Source organism: Salvelinus namaycush, chromosome 35 (assembly GCF_016432855.1).
Source record: "Salvelinus namaycush isolate Seneca chromosome 35, SaNama_1.0, whole genome shotgun sequence".
NCBI lineage: Eukaryota > Metazoa > Chordata > Actinopteri > Salmoniformes > Salmonidae > Salvelinus > Salvelinus namaycush.
This window is the reverse complement of record NC_052341.1, coordinates 22,084,009-22,098,941: the sequence shown is the minus strand read 5'-3', so window position 1 is coordinate 22,098,941 and position 14,933 is coordinate 22,084,009. Positions and strand designations below refer to the sequence as shown.

The following is a 14,933-nucleotide window of genomic DNA, read 5'->3' as shown; positions in this document are numbered from 1 at the left end:
AATTGCTATATTTATTGTAATTACTTCGCCACCATGGCCTATTTATTCCCTTACCTCCCTTATCTTACCTCATTTGCACATGCTGTATATAGACTTTGTTTACTGTAATATTGACTGTATGTTTGTTTATTCCATGTGTAACTCTGTTGTATCTTGGCCAGGTCGCAGTTCTAAATGAGAACTTGTTCTCAACTAGCCTACCTGGTTAAATAAAGGTGGAATAAAATAGACAGGATTTATATATAGTAATTATATAATTTTGGCAAATTTATTTCAATTTACTTCCCTATAGGACCCACCGCTATGCAATTTCTCTTCTGTTCTATTGGTTTTCATATCAACATTCACAATCCTAGTCATATTAGCAACCCATCCTAGTTGTTGCAGCTTAAGATCCCCACCTCTTTCTAAGTTTCTAATGGACATTTTCATCTCTGTCACATATGAAACCGTTCTAATCAGGTGTGCTGTTTTGATTGGTGTTTTCCCGCTAATTGCATTTTGGTAAATGTTTGAAAATTACTTTTTTATTGGCTGCATCATTATGAGTTGCTTGTTCTGTTACCATAATCTAAATGTGTTTTATGTCATTCTGAGCACCATGGGTGGACACCGTAATACATATTGGTCCAGTAAATGTTTCTAATGGCCGTTACATTAAAATCTTCCTGGTCACATTGTCCGGTGCCACGTTTTCTGAATCCGGAATCCCTGGATGGTGCGGAATCCCTGGATGGTGTGTATTTTAGACACTCTGAGGAAGTTGTTGACTGACATTAGGCTATTAGCTAGCAAGGCACATTTTAGGTTAGTTGGAATGTGCCAGAGAATATGAAGCTCAGCCCTGATTCACCCCTGGGCTGATGGACTGTCTACTGCTCTACCCCATAAAATACCCAATATGGACTGCTGTGGCCCTTCTCTTGCTCAGAGTGGTTGTTACTATTAGTAATTCCTGTGCTCTTGGCCAGTTGAAGAGGCCAGAGTTAGGCAACCCAGCCAAACCCACAGGGGTAGAATGGCTTGAAGTCACACTGGTGGAAACATCAACAATGACCAGAGCAACCTGATGAATCTTTGTAAATATGAAGCTATCTCACATGATACTAGATACATTGATCTTAATGATCTACCGATGTCATGATTCATTGAGGAAGGTTGTTTGTTGCTATGGAACCATGACGTGCATAGTACGTCGATTGGAGGGCCAAATTTCCCCGAAATATGTATTTTTTTTGCATCTGACACATGATATAAGCAAAATAATTACAAAAAGGTTGAAAATAAGAGCTTTTGTGTGACTCGCATAAAGCCGAGGCAACTTTCAGGGAAGTGTTAAGGGAAGATTTCACTCAAGATGTTTAATGCGAGTGGGCAGTGGCTTCTTAGAACTGAACTATTTTAGCCCATGATGAGACGGACTGAGAAGGAGATGCTCAGAGGTCTAGGCTCTACACAGCATTCCTCTGATATGCCCATATTTGGTGAAGTGCAGCGGGCTCCCAGTAACTAACAGGCTAGAGAAACAGAGAGAGCAGTAGACCCCAAAACCACATGAAAATGCCAGATATGCCCCAGACCCAAACATTCCACATACACACAGCCTGCCACTACAAGCACCCTATCTAATGTAGCATAATGTAATTTTACTACATTAGACAGGATTGGACGTGTTGTACATTTGATCATCTGAGAAGGAGAGTAGGAGAGAGAGAAGGTGAGAGACTGAGGAGGCAAGAGAGACGGAACCTGAGAAAGACAGAAACGTGAAGGTTTGAGTGTTTCTCAAACACTGAGTCGTGGACCGACACCGGTCCCTGAGATGTTGCCGCTGACCAGTCCCTTGGGTAGTTGACTGACACCAGTTGGGCAGTTCTCAAATGCTAGTTTTAATCTAAGCGGACCTCCCAAGAAGGACTACAGCTCTTCAGTCTCTGAGAACCTGGGCCGGAGGGTCAATGACTGGGAGGATAGGGACAGGAAACAGGGGGTCATTCAGTTTTCTCCACAGTCCACACTTTGACTGATATAATGCTACAACTAAGAACAGATTAGATACTAACTATCCTGAAGCTTCCCTATGGCCTGGGACCAGGGTCTATGCCAGGTGTTGAATTCACAATGTCGTTTTATTGCCCTGACTGAGGTATTTAACCATAGTATTCATCCCATGGGAGTCGAAGCTATAGTGACAGTGTCTGCCTGCCTGTGGAAAGAGGGGTAGGAGTAGTGTGTGTTCTGTTTTGATGCAGCACGGAGGGAAGCGGCATGTCGAGGCACATATGCCGTGTAAAACAGCAGCTTGCTGCTTCCCTTTCACCCCTGAGCAGAGCAGGTGCTGGTTTCTTAAGCTACTTGCCGCCGGTCCGGGCAATAAAACTCCCTAGAAAAATTGATCAATTATGGAGCGGGTGTACTCTACCTAATTCTAAAGCTGGCTCGGCGAGTCTCACTCTGACACCATTTTGGAATGATATGATGAAGCCCATTCATCAAATATTTTTGACTGGCAGATGGAGAAAGAAGTTGTACTTCATCAGCATTGAACTAGTGGGAATGCCCAATTGTCCCCTAAAATCTCAATACTTTACTTGACAATTTGTTCATTGTGAAGATAAAGACCTGCTCGATTTAAAAACGTTTTCTAGCTTTATTAGTAGTGTTTTATTGCTTCTTTGTGTGTCCTGTTCGTAGAAACTGTGGACTGAGTCAGAGAGACAGTCTGTGAGAAAGTTGTTAGCGATAATAATACCCCCCTGTGCAGCTAAATATAGCCGGCCCCATAGGAGGACAATAGGAGGATATGGGATTGGATCTGGAGCGGAGAAATCAAACCCACTACAACACATGGACTATATATCAAATGCCACTTTTTATCCATAGTGTTCTGGTCAAAAGTAATGCACTATATAGGGAATAGGGTGGCATTTGAGACTCAGCCAGAGAGGATGAATGGCAGTGTTGGCAGATGGAGGAGTCTTTGTGTTGATGCCAGTATCCGATCAGACGACGTATACATACTCAAAGAACACACTGGCCCTCTCTCGGTGTGGGTTGGACTTGCCCTGGCCTTAACCTGATCCTAGATCTGTAGCTATCTTCCCCCAGTCCTAACCACAACCATTTGAGGGGAACAAGGGAAAAGTGTGTAATACCTTCATGCTTTCTCCTTCAGAAAGAAAGAAAGGTGCATCTTTTATGAGACAGATTCCCCTCCTACCCCCCTTTCTCTCTCTCTCTCTCGCTCTCTCTCACCCCCTCCCTCCCTCCCAGCGCAAAATCCCCCCTCACCGTACAGTAAAGAGACTAGCTTGCTGCAGTCGGTACTCTAAGTTTCTCTGAGTGTGACCCAGTGTAATTGCCATATTTGGAAGCCCTCATGGTTTACTGGCAGCTTGCAAAAAGCAGGATCCATGTGAATGGCCTTAAATGGAGCTAAGGAGAGAAACAGCACCTGTTTTACATCTGCAGCCAGGCAGGCAGAGTACAGTTCAGTCTGGGACTGATAACAACAGTACAGGAATCTCACTGAACTAGAGAGACCATGCTGGGGTTCAGGGGGAATTCTAGGCGGTAGAGGGGCAATATGGAGTGTGGGAGAAACCGTGATAAATTGTGCCTCTCCAAAGGCAAACATGCGCTTATATGCAGAACCATGTGCGTTAGCAGTAGCACACGCGCACACACAAACTTATTTAGTCCAGCCTCCCAGGGCTGTCACCTCCTCCATTCACTCCACTGGAACTGAATGGATTTCCCCCGTTGTCCCGGCAACCCATCGATAACGGATACGTGACCTTATAGTAGGGGCTGTATACGTCCTCTGCCTGTGGGAAAGAGTGAAGGAAGGAGGGAGGGATGGAGGAGGGAAACCAGACGTTGTGATATCTATCCACCTGTTATATAGCAGCTCCGGGTAGAAGTTTCCCTTAGGCTCAGACGGAGATCTAGGACCCCATGCCCCTTCAGCACCTATTAAAAGCTGTAGTTTCAACTGTGGCTGTTGAAAGAGACTAATCAGACGTAGATTATACTTCCCAGTTTGCTACAAGGCAATCACTTCATCATTTTACTGATTGTTGTCCTGTTCCACTTGAATTTACCCTGGTATACGATCTGTGTCGTGTCAGGTTTGGCCATTACTTGTGACTGAATGTTGTTTCTCTGTTATTCCCCCTCTAGCCGAGCACGCTGCCCCAGGGCACGGTAAATATGAACCTGTGTGCTGACGTCATTGACGCAGAGCCCAAGACGGGCCAGAAGAACGCTCTCTGTATCATCACTCCTGAACAGGAGTACTTTATACGAGGGGAGAACAAAGAGATCATCAATGGGTAAATGCGTGCGTGTGTGTAGTGTATGTATGTGTGCTTACGTGTGTGTGTTCTCTATGCCTTCACTATCATTCTGTTCTTCTCTCTCTTTCCCAGGTGGACTGAACAGCTGGTGGTGTATCCCAGGACCAACAAGCAGAACCAGAAGAAGAAACGCAAGGTGGAGCCCACCACTTCTCAGGAGCCAGGACCAGCAAAGGTGGCGGTGACGGGCTCAGGTATCCCCGAGGCGGGCTCAGAGAAGGTTCAAGACTCCAGCTCCATCATCTGGCAGGAGGAGCTGAGCCAGAGAGAGGCTGAGGGGGCGGCCGTATGGCCTTCTGCTGACCTGCCCTTGCTGGGCTCACCACCACCCTCTACAGGTATGGAGGAACCACAGCACATCTAGCCACATAGTCCTCATCTTTAGTGTGGTATATGGGTCTTTCTATAAACTAGGGTACCGGTGAGAATGGCCTACTCTGGACAACTTGTTAGAACTGTTGATAAGTTATTGATAATAATCTGCTACATTTTTTCATGTCATTACATTAAGATATAAGGGGGGACATAGCTACAGTGCCCTCTGTAATTATTGGGACAGTGAAGCATTTTTCTTCTTTTGTTTGTATTTGAAATGAAACAATGACTATGATGTTAAAGTGCAGAATGTCAGCTTTAATTTGAGGGTATTTTCATCCATATCGGGTGAACTGTTTAGAAATTACAGCATTTTCTGTATATAGTCCCCAAAAGTATTGGGATAAATTCACTTAAATGCATATTCAACTAGTAACCTTTTATATGATATAACAACAACTTACACTGCCATAAATGCAAGGACAGAAAAGTAATGTTTTAGGTCACCCGATTTTGGACAAATCTGTCACGACACCAACCATGATAATGGGTTAAGCATAGGTTTTAAATCAACTAATGAATTTTATTGAGTGCCCTCTGAAATTATTGGGGAAAATTTGTTGGATGCATTTGCTGTTTGTTTTGGTTGGTTTGAATGCTTTTGAATGCATTTTTTTGAATGCTTTTTAGTGGGTGGGTTCTATATTAAGCCCTATATGTCCAATTATATAAATTATACAGTTTAACATTGAGGTCCTTAAATGTTAATTGAGCACTTTAAAATGTAAGCTTTCTGCCCATATCGTCTATGTCCTGGGAAATGTTTTTGTTACTTACAACCTCATGGTAATCACATTAGCCTACGTTAGCTCAACCGTCGGGGGACACCGATCCCGTAGAGGTGAAAAAGTACCTGAGAGACCTTGAATTTGACTTGCCAACGTCTGTATGAACCCTGCTTAAAGGATGTATATGTGGATTTAGGGGCCTATTTGCATATATTCCTCTAAGTACACATGTGGAACTGCATAAAAAAATATTTTTTTAAAATTTTATTTCAAACCATTTTGAAGTTGTCCCAATGTCACACATTGGCCCCATTATTTATATTAAGACCCATATATGGCAATCTGACAGAATTGTAATGGTGTTAGCAAGCTACACAGCTGTAAAATATTATAACATTAGAATTTAGAGATGGTAAGAGAGTCTTTCTTTTTCTACTGTTGTTCTCATCTATCCTTCACCATCTTTGACCCTCCACCCCCTCCCTCTTCCAGGTGATTGTGGTTCCGTGGGTCAGGGCTCAGACGCCGGCTCAGTCAACGGTGACGAGGTGGACCGTAGCGGCCTCCCTCTCCACGGCTCAGTCCCGCTCCCCCACCACGACCTCCTGTCTCCCACGGGCTCCTGCTCCAGCCTGGGCGGGGTGCCCCGCTGCCTCTCCCCGGTCCCCAGCGACCCTTTCCCCTCCGGCAGCTCCCTGCTGTCCAACGGCTCCCACATCAGTGGCTCTGTTAGCTCGCTGGACTCTGACGCCAGCGGCAGCACGGTAACCAGCACAGAGAGCCACCCGGTGGGGCGGTTAGGGCTAGGCCACAGCGGGCACAATGATACGCCACGGTCCAGGAGGCTGGAGGCCGAGGCCAGGAAGGCAGAGAAGAGGAGTCGAGTGAGGAGTCCTGGTGAGGAGAAAGAGGCCATGTTCAGTCCCGAAAGGAGGCAAGTCTGTCTTTGTCTGTCCATCTGTTTGCATGTCTGTTCTGTCTTAGTTCAGAGAGACAAAAAAGAAAGGCCCATGTTCAGACCTAAGAGGTCAGTCTAATGAGAATAAAAGAAGGTTCCAGACTTCAGTCACTTTCTTACCTGGGATATATTTATCAAGGTAAAGCCGTAGCTGTTAATCAGGTACTTGTATAGGCTGGTAAACCAGGTTAGTGAACTCTGCTGTCTGACTGCCAGGTTACAGACCAGCAGGCACTGTGGCCTGGAAGGACATCAGTAGAGATTCCAATGATGCAGCAACACACACGGTCACTGCTTCTAAACACACTTGCACAGATACACACACACAGCCTTGTGATGCACACACACCCCCAACGAAGCTGCGTCAAAACACTCAGACCAAGAGGAAAAGGCTGTGTTTGGTGAAATCCAGACAGTGTGAAATTGCTGAATCTCTGCGTTCCACAGTTCCGTATACTTCTCATAGGAGTTATGTATGTAAAGTTGATGTCAAAAATTTACATACACCTTAGCCAAATACATTTAAACTCAGTTTTTCACAATTCCTGACATTTAATCCAAGTAAAAGTCCCTGTCTTAGGTCAGTAAGGATCACCACTTTATTTTAAGAATTTGAAATGTCAGAATAATAGTAGAGAATATGATTTATTTCAGCTTTTATTTCTTTCATCACATTCCTAGTGGGTCAGACGTTTACCTACACTCAATTCGTATTTGGTAGCATTGCCTTTAAATTGTTTAACTTGGGTCAAACGTTTTGGGTAGCCTTCCACATGCTTCCCACATGAAGTTGGGTGCATTTTGGCCCATTCCTCCTGACAGAGCTGGTATAACGAAGTCAGGTTGGTAGGCCTCCTTGCTTTTTCAGTTCTGCCCACAAATGTTCTATAGGATTGAGGTCAGGGCTTTGTGATGGCCACTCCAATACCTTGACTTTGTTGTCCTTAAGCCATTTTGCCACAACTTTGGAAGCATGCTTGGGGTCATTGTCCATTTGGAAGACCCATTTGCGACCAAGCTTTAACTTCCTGACTGAGGTCTTGAGATGTTGCTTCAATATATCCACATAATTTTCCTACCTCATGATGCCATCTATTTTGTGAAGTGCACCAGTCCCTCCTGCAGCAAAGCACCCCCACAACATGATGCTGCCACCCCCGTGCTTCATGGTGTTCTTCGGCTTGCAAGCCTCCCCCTTTTTCCTCCAAACATAACGATGGTCATTATGGCCAAGCAGTTCTATTTTTGTTTCATCAGACCAGAGGACATTTCTCCAAAAGTATGATCTTTGTCCCCATGTGCAGTTGCAAACCGTAGTCTGGCTTTTTTTATGGTGGTTTTGGAGCAATGGCTTCTTCCGTGCTGAGCAGCCTTTCAGGTTATGTCGATATAGGACTTGTTTTACTGTGGACATTGATCATTTTGTACCTGTTTCCTCCAGCATCTCCACAAGGTCCTTTGCTGTTGTTCTGTGATTGATTTGCACTTTTCGCACCAAAGTACGTTCATCTCTAGGAGACAGATTGCGTCTCCTTCCTGAGCGGTATGACGGCTGTGTGGTCCCATGGTGTTTATACTTACTATTGTTTGTACAGATGAACGTGGTACCTTCAGACGTTTGAGAAATTGCTGCCAAGGATGAACCAGACTTGTGGTCGTCTACAAAAAAAATTCTGAAGTCTTGGCTGATTTCTTTTGATTTTCCCATGATATCAAGCAAAGAGGCACTGAGTTTGAAGAAAGCCTTGAAATGCGTCCACAGGTACACCTCCAATTGACTCAAATGATGTCGATTAGCCTATCAGAAGCTTCTAAAGCCATGACATAATTTTCTGTTTAAAGGCACAGCTGTTTAAAGGCACAGTCAACTTGGTGTATGTAAACTTCTGACCCACTGGAATTGTGATACAGTGAATTATAAGTGAAATAATCTGTCTGTAAACAATTGTTGGAAAAATTACTTGTGTCATGCACAAAGTAGATGTCCTAACCGACTTGCCAAAACTATAGTTTGTTAACAAGAAATCTGTGGAGTGGTTGAAAAAAACGAGTTTTAATGACTCCAACCTTAGTGTATATAAACTTCTGACTTCAACTGTAATAATTACCTTTCCCTGTGGTTTTATCAGGGCTGAGGTTCTGCATAAACGCACTGAATAAACAGGCTTTGTACTTTCCATTCGCCCATCATCCGCTCCTGACTCTGTTCTAGGAAAGGGTCAAGAGGTTAAGCGGACACACCCACCCACCCACCTCATCCCCTCATCCAAAACCAGGCCTGAGAGGAAGAGCTTAACGAGAGAGCAAGGAAGAGATCAGGAATATCCAGTAGACTGATAACAATTGGTCCATTTGGTTTCATTTCGGAACACTGCCATTCTGGACCCCAGCAGCCAACTAGCACTCTATCCCAGAATTATTGCACACAAATACACACACACACACACACACACACACACACACACACACACACACACACACACACACACACACACACACACACACACACACTGCCACTCGGCTCCTTCACTGGCTGGTGGGGTGCAAACAGTCATGTGACTGAAAATACCTCTCGTCCTCTTTCTCTCCATTTCGTCCTTTCTCTCCCTCACTCGTTGCCTTGTAAGGAAGCCAGCTACCACCGAGGATTCCCCTAATAAGGGCACAGTAAAAAAAAAAAAGTTTAATATCTTCAAGCGACTCTCGCTCCTCATAAACCGAGGGTAGAAAGAAAGACGTAAGGGAGGACTACGTCAAAGCTGCCGGTGTATCTATAGTTTCACTGCATGTCTGTGCTGTGTGTTTACAGAAGTTGAAACAGAAAGGTTGGGGTGACAGTCAAAGTAGTAAGAGCCTAAACTGTCCTTCTCAATGTCATCATGTCTGTTACTCAAGTTTCATGTAGCAGTGTATTGTAATGTTCACTTATAAACGTGAATTATGCTATGTTTACCCGCCACCACACACCCATACATATATATATACACACACACACACACACAGGAAAAACTACAGCATCCAATAAAGTTAATCTATTCTCTCCACCTGAGAAGGAAGTCTATTTTTTGCCATACCCAAAACCATTGTACCATTTTTTTTAATCCACAAAAAAAAAGTTAAACTAAAGGCCTCTGACCTCTATCCTTCACCGCTGACCTTTAACCTTGTTCCATATGTGTTCTAGTCGATCTGGGGTGATAGAGAAGCTGGAGGCATTGGAGCTGGAGAATGCAGAGAGGATGGAGGTGGAGGAGGCTGGGAGGACTGGAGCCAGACAGGGCCGCAGCGAACACAGACGCTTCCACAGAGAGGTACAACTACCGCACTGGATGTATGTGTGGTACGATTGTACCCCCTTTAAACCCATTCAGTTGAACCTGATCTTAGAGAGGTGATAGGGTATGAGTACAGGCTTAGCCTTTTGCGTGGGCAGCACCTGATTGTCCTAGCTGACTCAGGCCAGTGCTAACATTGTCTAGTAGTTCAGGGTTTCCCTAACTCGATAAAAGTACAGAATCAGAGCTTCAAAATGGCATATTATACACTAGTTGGAGGAAACATGGGGAAGAATCCTGATTTTAAAAAATGTATACATTTATAATCCCATTTAGGAGAAAAAGGCATTCAAACATTTTGCTGTGATTTTTCACGCTTGCTCTACATCAGTGGTTCCCAAACTTTTTCTAGTCCCGTACCCCTTCAAACATTCAACCTCCAGCTGCGAACCCCCTCTAGCACCAGGGTCAGCGCACTCTCAAATGTTGTTTTTTGCCATCATTGTAAGCCTGCCACACACACTATATGTCACATTTATTAAACATAAGAATGAGTGTGAGTTTGTCACAATCCGGCTCGTGGGAAGTGACAAAGAGCTTTTATAGGTCCAGGGCACAAATAATAATAATATAATAATAATCAATAATTTTGTTCTTTATTTAACCATCTTACATATAAAACCTTATTTGTTCATCGAAAATTGTGAATAACTCACCACAGGTTAATGAGAAGGGTGTGATTGAAAGGAGGCACATAACTCTGCAATGTTGGGTTGTATTGGAGAGTCTGTCTTAAATCATTTTCCACACACAGTCTGTGGCTGTATTTAGTTTACATTCTAGTGAGGGCCGAGAATCCACTCATGTAGTTACATCAGTGTCTTAACATCTCGATTTGCCAAGGCAGGATACTCTGAGCACAGCCCAATCCAGAAATCTGGCTGGCAGTGGCTTCTGATTAAATTAAATTCTCACAGAACCGCTTGTTGCAATTTCGATGATCTCTTGTTCAGATATCGGTAAGTGGACTGGAGGCAGGGAATGAAAGGTATAACGAATCCAGTTGTTTGTGTCATCCGCTTCGGGAAAGTACCTGCGTAATTGCGCACGCAACTCACTCAGGTGCTTCACTATATCACATTTGACATTGTCCGTAAGCTTGAGTTCATTTGCACAGAAAAATCATACCATGATGGAAAGACCTGTGTGTTGTCCTTGTTAATGCAGACAGAGAAGAACTCCAACTTAATCATAGCCCCTATTTTGCCCCGCACATTGAATATAGTTGCGGAGAGTCCCTGTAATGCTAGATTCAGATCATTCAGGCGAGAAAAAACATCACCCAGATAGGCCAGTCGTGTGAGAAACTCGTCGTCAGACAAGTGCAAATTATGGTCAGTAAAGAAAACTTTAAGCTTGTCTCTCAATTTAAAAAAGAACATGTCAATATTTTGCCCCTTGATAACCAGCGTACTTTTGTATGTTGTAAAAGTCTTACATGGTTGCTGCCCATATCATTGTATAGTGCAGAAAATACACGAGAGTTCAGGGGCCTTGCTTTAACAAAGCTAACCATTTTCACTGTAGTGTCCAAGACGTCTTTTCAAGCTGTCAGGCATTCCCTTGGCAGCAAGAGCCTCTCGGTGGATGCTACAGTGTACCCAAATGGCGTCGGGAGCAACTGCTTGCATGCGCGTTACCACTCCACTATGTCTCCCTGTCATGGCTTTTGCGCCATCAGTACAGATACCAGCACATCTTGACTACCAAAGTCCATTTGATGTCACAAAGCTGTCCAGTACTTAAAAAATATCCTCTCCGGTTGTCCTGGTTTCCAGTGGTTTGCAGAAGAGGATGTCTTCCTTAATTGACCCCCCATAAACATAACGGACATATACCAGGAGCTGTGCCAGGCCCGCCTCGTCTGTTGACTCATCCAGCTGTAACGCATAGAATTCACTGGCTTGTATGCAAAGCAGTAATTGTTTTAAAACATCTCCTGCAATGTCATGCGTCGTGAAACAGTGTTGTTTGATGAAGACATTGTCTGTATAGTTTTTTTGGCCTTTTCCTCCAACATTGTCACAGCCATATCCACGGCAGCAGGAAGAATTAAGTCCTCCACAATAGTATGGGGCTTGCCTGTCCTAGCCACTCGGTAGCTCACCATATAAGACGCTTCTAGCCCCTTCTTATTAATGGTATCTGTTGCTTTTATACATGTCTTAATTCTCACTCAAACTCCTGTGGCTTATTTTTCAAATTGGCATGTTTTGTTTCTAAATGTCTGCGCAAGAGTGAAGGTTTCATCGAGTTGTGAGAGTACTTTTGCACATATAACACACTGTGGCTGAGGAAAGGCACTAGTCCCAATATAAGTGAACCCCAAATCAATGTAGTTCTCATCGTATTTGCGCCTCTTCGATGGTCCAACGTCCCTGTCTGTTGTTCGGTGCTTTCCCGGGTAAGGGGGCAGTAACTCTTCGGCTGCATCAGATTCACAACTGTCAGTGTCCATGCTAGGTGGGCTAACAACAAATGTAGAATTACTGATGCTAGCATTGGATGTGCTCGTGGAAGCAGAACAACTTGTGTCGTCGACAGGTGCAGGTGTAGTACTGCTGGTAGTAGCAGTACTACCAGTAGAGCTGGTATGTGTCTCTATGGATGCAGGCCTTACTTTTTTTTTTAACCATTTATCAATTTTCGAGCAAACAGAATGAGCAGCAGCTACGTTTTGCTACATACGGACTGTTAGTGGAATTCCCACGAGAGAGAAACGGTTAATGTGATTGGATGTTAATTATTTGACTAGGCTACCTGTATTTGACATTGTGTTATTTCGCTGAACACTAGATGGTTGAATTTTATTTTTGGCAGTGAAATGAGGCTACTCAGGGGAGAGAAAAAAACTCACCCAAATGTATAGCCCTGTTGGAAAATATAAATGGACTGTTTGAAAATGTGAAGAAAAAATGTTAATAATAAAAAATGTGATTCGCATTTTTATCTGGCGTACCCCCGACAGCATTGCGCGTACCCCCCAGTTTGGGAACACCTGCTCTACATTAATCCTTCGGAAACAAATATTTAGAAAGGGAATACTTTGACCAAATTTCCAAAATTGATTTTCTGAACATTGTCACCAAGTTAACCCATTAGGGAAACTATTTACTGTATTAAATTGCCCATTGGTCTTTAATAAAGAACCTTTCACATTGAACAGCGCTGTTCTTTGTTTACACTCATTTGGCATCGTTAAAGAATTCACATTGGAACACATGCAACTGTGGCCATGTGCTAAAGCAGTAAGGAAGTGCTTAAAAAACTAATGAAAAGATTTCAACAATAAAATACTTTATTAACTTCAAGTACTAAAGATAGTAGTCTACAATTAGGAAAAACTTAAAACACAAAGGCTTAGGTAAAAACCTAGGCCTAGATCATAAGATCCATTCAGTAACTCTGAGAGCATATTTCTGTTCTGCCCTTTGGAGCAGGACATGTAATGTCCATGGCCTTTTCATTGCAAAAGTCCTGATCTTCTCAAACATACATGTTTGCCGGGTTCTGTCCAGTCTGGGGGATGCTTTCACATCTCTGGGAGGAAGGATGTCAACATTTCACAGCAGCTGAAAACTGGTTCCATCTGAGTGAAAGGTTCTTGGCCACAACAACACCAGGCTCCCGATAATAAAAGCTGTAAAGGAGGAAAGCAGACAAGACATCATCCTTGCATACTTGCAATAATATTAATTGACCCCCAAGTTCAAGCCATAAACTCAAAGTACAAAAACAAAATACCTGAAGGGTTGCTTGTTCACCCTCGATAATCTCCTTGTACTGTTGGCAGAAAGCAGGTTTATGCTGAAAGACAAATTCCTGAGAAAAATAAGTTAAAACATGAATTAACTAATGTCCTGTTGACTGCTACAGCTGTACTAAAATGCCTTGTACACACTTAACCTGCTTCCAGCCCAACAATGGCAATGCAGATAAAAGATAACTAGCTAGCTATATGTAGTAAACATTTAGCTTCAGAATTACCATTACCAAAAAACAACCTTGAAATCTATAATCCACTGATGTATTTAGCTATAATTTTATCGTGGCTAGCAAGCTAGCTAGCCAATTTAGCATGTGTCCCTATAACGTAACGGGTTTGATTAGCTTGCTAATCGATTAGCATTTGCCCCACAGTGGCTATTTTCGGTAGCTAGCTAGTTAAACATGACTAACTGGCAAACATGAAAAAGATAATCGTCATGCATGCCTCAGCAATCAACATTATCAGCAGAATGCAACTGGTCAGCTCCGGTAGCTGGCTTGCGTTGCTTCATCTCGCAATGAGCCATCTGTAAACAATGGCTTGTTGCAGGACGACGCAATCTATAACTGTACCTGTATGCAACTGTCAAGCTAGCTATATAGCTTACAAAAGCTAGCAATGAAAACTACTATATGGTTGCGATAATAATGTATACACAGTGCATTCGGAAAGTATTCAGACCCCTTAATTTTTTCCACATTTTGTTACGTTACAGCTTATTCTAAAATTCATGAGGAAAAACTTATTTTAATCTGTCTACACACAATACCCCAAAGCAAAAACAGGTTTTTAGGAATTTTTGCTAATTTATTAAAAAATAAAAAACATACCTTATTCACATAAGTATTCAGACCTTTTGCTATGAGACTCGAAATTGAGCTCAGGTGCATCCTGTTTCCATTGAGCATCCTTGATGTTTCTACAACTTGATTGGAGTCCACCTGTGGTAAATTCAATTGATTGGACATGATTTGGAAAGGCACACACCTGTCTATATAAGGTCCCACAGTTGACAGTGCATGTCAGAGCAAGCCATGAGGTCGAAGGAATTGTCCGTAGAGCTCCGAGACATGATTGTGTAGAGGCACAGATCTGTGGAAGGGTACGAAAACATTTCTGCAGCATTGAAGGTCCCTCAAGAACACAGTGGCCTCCATCATTCCTAAATGGAAGAAGTTTGGAACCACCAAGACTCTTCCTAGAGCTGGCCGCCTGGCCAAACGGAGCAATCGGGGGAGAAGGGCCTTGGTCAGAGAGGTGACCAAGAACCCGATGGTCACTCTGATAGAGCTCCAGAGTTCCTCTGTGGAGATGGGAAAACCTTCCAGAAGGACAACCATCTCTGCAGCACTCCACCAATCAGGTCTTTGTGGTAGAGTGGCCAGGCAGAAGCTACTCCTCAGTAAAAGG

The 14,933-nt window shown here is 43.4% G+C and overlaps 1 protein-coding gene across 4 annotated transcripts in view; it reads left to right on the top strand.

Moving 5' to 3' along the window:
- The window catches only part of LOC120029525 (myosin phosphatase Rho interacting protein), a 72,087-nt gene that overhangs the window by 21,588 nt on the left and 35,566 nt on the right, over window positions 1-14,933 (top strand). For all 4 annotated transcript variants that reach the window (XM_038974784.1, XM_038974786.1, XM_038974788.1 and 1 more), the window contains exons 4-7: window positions 4,183-4,334; window positions 4,431-4,696; window positions 5,954-6,395; window positions 9,604-9,730. In XM_038974784.1, coding sequence (XP_038830712.1) covers window positions 4,183-4,334; window positions 4,431-4,696; window positions 5,954-6,395; window positions 9,604-9,730 — 987 coding nt within the window. The remainder of the gene's footprint in view (window positions 1-4,182; window positions 4,335-4,430; window positions 4,697-5,953; window positions 6,396-9,603; window positions 9,731-14,933) is intronic.